Source organism: Notothenia coriiceps, unplaced genomic scaffold (assembly GCF_000735185.1).
Source record: "Notothenia coriiceps isolate Sejong01 unplaced genomic scaffold, NC01 NC01_scaffold00009301, whole genome shotgun sequence".
NCBI classification, from domain to species: domain Eukaryota; kingdom Metazoa; phylum Chordata; class Actinopteri; order Perciformes; family Nototheniidae; genus Notothenia; species Notothenia coriiceps.
Genome location: NW_011342002.1, coordinates 262 through 6,519, shown reverse-complemented (window position 1 = coordinate 6,519; position 6,258 = coordinate 262). Strand labels below are relative to the sequence as shown.

Below are 6,258 nucleotides of genomic sequence, written 5' to 3'. Positions count from 1 at the left end.
CCAACGACAGAATATTCGGATATTCGGGTACAGCCCTAAAAATAATATATATTTTTGCAACCAATCAAAGTAACCTCAATGTGTAACAATAGAAAACTGGATCTCAAAATACATTTGTTCATTATAATATATTGGCTTTTTGTTCTGCACATTTCATGATTTCATATGTAATTTGTGTCCATAGACTATCACAGTGCAACATTGAGGAGAAAGGCTGCAGCTGCCTGGCCTCGGCTCTGCAGCAGAACTCGGGAAGCCTGAAAGTGTTGGACCTGAGCATCAACATGGTCGGAGACAAAGGGACCAAGGAGCTCTACATAAAATGTGACATATCGCAGCTAACGAAGCTGGAGTGAGTATAATCTCTTTGAAACTCAAATAGCTTTCCTTCTCGACATAGATGTACCAATAATCCTGTCACACTTTGTATCTCTTGAGCAGGATGTACCACTGTGGCCTCACTGTGTTGAGCTGTCAAAATATCGGGGAGGCTCTGAAGCACGAAACCAGCTCCCTGGTAGAGCTCAACCTGAGCAACAACCAGTTGAAAGACGCTGGCTTTGCACTCATCTGCGAGGGCATGTACGCATGGTGTAGACTGGAGAAGCTCAAGTAAGTTTGACTTGCTCTTATATTAATCTATTGGTTACTTTGAACCCTTTTCCACTGAGCTGAGTTCTGTGCTAGTTTCCTGCTGGGAAACTAACAAGAAAGGTTAGAGCTGTGTTAATGTTAATATTAAACCTAGAAAGCCAAATGTTATAGCAAAAATGTCTTCTCCAACTTTATACTTCTCCAGAGTCACGTGGCTAACAGTATGCCTCTGTGGATTTGAATATGCCAATAACTCCAGTTGTTTGTAATTTAATGTCCGACTGTCACACTGGTAACGGCACCTGGTGCATATTTCCCCATAATTGTTTCTTTCGGTTTTATTTGACAATGTTTGGCAACACAGCACATGAAATGAAGGATTATATGAAATGAAGTTTCTTTGATATTAGTCGAATGACGTTGGCCTAGCCAACAAAGCCTTTCTGAAGCTGCATTCAGATGATACACTATTAGCTCTTTGCTTACCGTGAGGATAGGTGCAGACTCTTGCCTGAAATCAGCCGTCTTAGACTCTTAGTTACATCTCTATGGTTTCCTCCCCTGCTAGCATGCGCTTCTTAGCACAACTGTCATCTGATTGGTTGCTCACTGAAAGTTAGGCAGCAACAAAGTAGGAATAATTTGCACATTAAGCAAAGCCCTTTACCACAATTTCTACCTCTTTATGGCAACAGAATGGCAGCGTAGCTGTTTTACCGCTTCTACTGTGAATGCAGCTTGACTAATCGATAACAGGATCCAGTCGAGGAGCAGTGAATTAGTTGCTGTTCTGACACATGTTCAGGGTCTGTCTGCAGGCCCAGGCAGCGATGCAACTTGTATACAGGTTTGTATTCACGTTTGTTCTCTAACCACTTCTGGAGCTCTCTCACCCAGTCCCAAGTATTCAACTAGTTCTAAGAGAATAATCAACATTGCCATGACAAGACAACCAAGCAAAGCACTACAGCTCCTGACCCTTGCTAAGAGCAAGTACCAGATAACATGGACTACCAGATGTCCCTAGTGCCTGCAAAACACTCTGTGTCAACTATAACACTCTGTTATGTGTCAAGATGACGCCATAGCCCTCACCATCCACACTGCCCTCTCACACCTGGACCAGAGGAACACATATGTGAGAATGCTGTTCATTGATTACAGTTCAGCCTTCAATACCATTGTGCCCTCCAAGCTGGCCATCAAGCTCAGAGACCTCGGGCTCAACAGCGCCCTCTGTGACTGGATCCTGAACTTCCTGACGGGCAGACCCCAGGCAGTGTGGGTGGGAAACATCACATCCTCCACCCTGATCCTCAACACCGGAGACCCTCAAGGCTGCGTGCTCAGCCCTCTCCTCTACTCACTGTTCACTCAAGACTGCGTGGCCATACACAGCTCCAAGGAAGGAAAAGAGTAATAAACTGGGTCGAAGGTCTGGGCTGGGGTAAACATTTCCCTAACAGTAGACATTTACATTTTTGGTGCGTTTAATGGAGGAATGCGTCCCATATCATATAAAACTCCAGCCACGGTAAACTAACCTGGCAGCCGCATCGCGTCTTAATTATTCATCAAATGGTTTGAATGAGTAGGTATTGTTGCTACACCAATGATAGAAAACAGATATGAACTCATAAAGTGTCACACGTATGCCTGGTTGATGTTGCATGACGACGTTTATTTCTACATGTGTGGTTTCGTTCTAGCTAATTATTTTCTGCAGAACAAACTGTTGACTGATTTGTTTCCTCTTATCTCCCCTCAGTGTTTCAAGGTGTGGAATCACTGGCAGGGCTTGCGTTCATCTTGCCACGGTCCTGTGCTCCCTGTCGCAGCTGTACAAGGGGCTGACGCAGAAGACCGACTGGCAGGCGGTGGAGCTGAGAGAGCTGGACCTCAGCATGAACTGCCTCGGGGACCAGGGGGTCAGGGAAATATCAGCCGGACTGAAGAACCCCTGCAGCCACCTGAGAGCGCTCAAGTAAATCATTTTCAAACCGTAGTCCTCCATTACACAAATGTAACTTGCTTCATCAAAATCAGAAACATTAGTATTGTATACACTATTGAAAAGAGGACATTCTTAGCTTCCCAATAATATATGGATTATTTATGATCTCCAAAATGTAAGCAAAATCAAACAGTTACGGAGCTAGATTATAAAAAAGAAGCCTTCAATGTTGTACGTAATTTAATTAATTTAGGGCTGTGTGTATTTGTCGGGAAAACACACAGCCTGTTGTAATGCCTCTGTCATTAAGTTCCTTTACAGGTTGTATGATCTGAATTAGGCTACACTAGTTTACTATTCTGAAGGCCAAGATTAGTCTTTATTTGAGTTGAGAACAGTTCATCAGCATTTCAAGGAGACGTAGGGAGGGAGGGAGGGGAGAGGCACTGATTAGAGCGTGACATTTAATCTCAGAAGATGTCACCCTGACATTTCAAGCTTAAAAAAAAATGTATTGTGTGAATTTGGTGATAAGAGTTTCTTATTCTTGTTTGCATTCATTTTGCACAGTAGGCTTTTGAACATACAGTATAACATTGCTGATCACCACTTTTATTGAAGTTTGGTTTATTTCCTGTAGTGTGTTCTATAGGCTCCCCCCTGCCTGCAACTCTTTAAAATATGATTGACCAAACATTAGTTTTTGGCATAAATCCATGTTAATCTCAAAATGATCTGCTGTGACATGCGACTGCTTTTGATAGGCCGGGCGACATAATACAAGAACTTTATGCTGTAACGTGACTTGTTTTGCATTCCAGCCTGAGTCACTGCAGCCTGACGGATGACTGCTGTGCAGAGCTGGCCTCGGGCCTGGCCTCTAAGGAGAGCATCCTCAGCGAGCTGGACCTGTCGGGGAACGACCTGCAGGACAAGGGAGTGAGGAAACTCTGCACGGGAATCAGAAGCCCTCACTGTAAACTCGAGAAGCTGTCGTAAGTTATTATTTGATTTCCTTACTTCTTAAAGAATCCCCACAATGATAATAATAAGAAGCATTTATTTTTAGTCAGCATATTAAAGTCATGTTATGAAAGAAGGGCCCACAGTACAAAGATTTACGTTTATATTCCTCAAAATCATGTTTTTTAGGATAGCAACATTGTTTGGTGTTTTTTAAGGAGTCTTACATAGTATATTATATTTGAAAATTGTAGGATTTTATTCAAAATATTCAAATCAGGCGGTGTGTGGACAAGGGTTGGTAGCTCTGTAGTCCATTATACTAGTTCCCAGTTATGCGTCTGCGTTGAGAACACACTGTCCAAGGCGATCTCCTGTTTTCAATAACTCATTGTCTCTACAGTGTCTGCACCTGGTCTTTGCAACATTTCTAATTCGGCTAAACTTTCTTCTATTACTATTCCCTTCGTTTCGTATCCAACCCATCAGAACCTGGGATTGGTGATTGTGTCTATTTATTCCATAGTCATAGCACAATAAGCATATCATGTCATAATAAGAATCCCTCTTGTAATGTTATATAAAAATAGACTCCACAACTAAAGTCTCCATGTTAGATCATGTGTATTGTCCCTTGATCAATAAATAGATGCAAATACATAAATATGTATTCAGACCTCATGTGTAGAGGTCCTGTGTGTATTTGTAACGTTTGTATACAATACAAAGTAGAAATCTGAACTTCCACGTTGGGATTAATGAAGGGTCATCTACAGTGAGCTGGTTTCTCCTGGTGTTCCCCTGCAGACTGAGGACCTGCGGCCTGACCTCCAGGAGCATCCAGTTCTTGTCTGCCGCCCTGAAGGCCAACCCCCAACACCTGGCAGAGCTGCATCTGATGGGCAACAACCTGGAAAACTCAGGACTCAAAGTGTTGGTGGAGCTGACCAAGAACCAGAAATACTGCTTGCATACGATCGAGTGAGTGCTGATAACGATGAGTTGATCAATAATATCTCATAGCTGTGTTCCCGTCTCAGTCCTGCGTCCTCTTTCCATTTCCAGACGGACTCAAAACACGTTCATAATCTTACCTAAAAGTAAAAAATAATTGGCATCAAAATATACTGTGTAAAAGTACTCGTTATGCGTAATATCTGGTTTCAGAATCATCTATAACATGACTGGATTCTGATTATTGATGTGTTCATCACAGCCGGTAAAACTACAGCTTCATTACTTAATATACTGCTACTGCACATCTTCACCTATACTAATGTCAATGTTTATTTATTAGTGGATTTATATTTTGTGTGAGCTAATAATCCGAATCTGTAAACTAAATAAGGTCAGGTAATGGAGTGAAAAAGTACTATATTGGATTTCTCAAAATATGTATGTAATATATAATGGTGGAGTAGAATTAGCATTAAATGAAAAATACTTAACTAAAGTACAAGTACCTGAAAATTGTAATTAAAGGTCCCCTATTGTACTCTTTTTCAACAGTAAATAAAAGGTCTCATGTAGCATCCCATAATCCCTGTTCTAGAAGTGCTGATTCTCCGTCTGTAGCTTTGAATGCTAATGGCTGCCCCCTCTGTTTTTTTACTTTCAGTGTGTGTGCAGACTGAGGGGAGCTGCTCCAACATGGACCAAACATTCATCACCTGGGGGGGGGGTGATGCGTGGTGCTGCCATTCATTTTGTTATTATCTTAACGCAAAAGGCTTTCAGAAAGTGAATTTCTTTAAAAAACGTGTAGTATTTTGTGTCAAGATTGTATGTTTTTGAATGCCTTTTTCTGATGTGCAATTGTATGTAGCAAGTTGTCCCTGAATAGGTGCCTACAGTATTATTGTTATGCTTTTGAAGAATATTTTTCACAAAATATGATTTACCAAAAATGAGAGGGAAATGTTTAAAAAATATATTTTTCACATTACACAGAAATGAGAGTTTAAAGAATATTTTACTAATTTATTACTATTTTGTTTGAACGTCTTTTTTTTTTTTAAGCTGCCCTTCACATTCTAAACTATATTTTTTTTCTTAGGTTGAGACAGCAATGAATGTAAGATGATAATATATGTGATGTATCCCATCAAATATGTGCCTACAGTATTCTTGTTATGCACTATTCAGTTAAATCTTGTGCACTGATCAAAATAAAATGTAATCTCTGACAGAACAAAGTACTTTTTCACTCTCCGATGAAACACAGCTTTCTAGCAAGAATGTTGCAGCGCTGGTTATTTCAGGGCTGTGTAACATGTCTTAGTGCAATAAGTTAAAGTATAGAGTGCTGCGCTATGACTATGAGATCAGCTGGTGTCAGGCTTCTGAGCATGGTTATGTATGAAAAGATAAACAGATCTTGTCAAGTTTCATTTTATATCGTAATTTACGGTCCAAGATAACTTTTTTTCCTTACGTCCATTAATTTATTTTCTGGAGCTTATCCATTTTCCCCAATCCATCATCAAAGGCAGGAACTTGATTTCTAAATCTCTTTTTCATTTAATTTATTTCATTTGCCTTTTCAGGTTTATTAACCCTTCTCTTGCGTTAGGTCATACCCCCCTTCCCATACTATTTTCGGTAAAAATTGACCGGTGTGTTTTGCACAGTGATATCTCTGGAACCCCTTATATTCAAATTTCTTTATTAGGATAAACCCCTTGAGGTGAATCACCTCGTTTTCAAGGGGGTCCCAAGAAAACAAATAACAAACAAGTACAACATAC

General features: G+C 40.5%; 1 protein-coding gene across 1 annotated transcript; it reads left to right on the top strand.

The window, feature by feature from the left end:
- Positions 1–184: 184 nt before the first annotated feature.
- On the top strand, positions 185–5,725 carry LOC104945223 (ribonuclease inhibitor-like; the record flags this gene model as incomplete). The annotated part of the gene is made up of 6 exons (XM_010770859.1): positions 185–352; positions 442–612; positions 2,363–2,578; positions 3,370–3,543; positions 4,319–4,492; positions 5,130–5,725. Coding segments are annotated over 6 exons (919 nt in total), but the record flags the coding sequence as incomplete, so codon positions are not given.
- Positions 5,726–6,258: the final 533 nt, after the last annotated feature.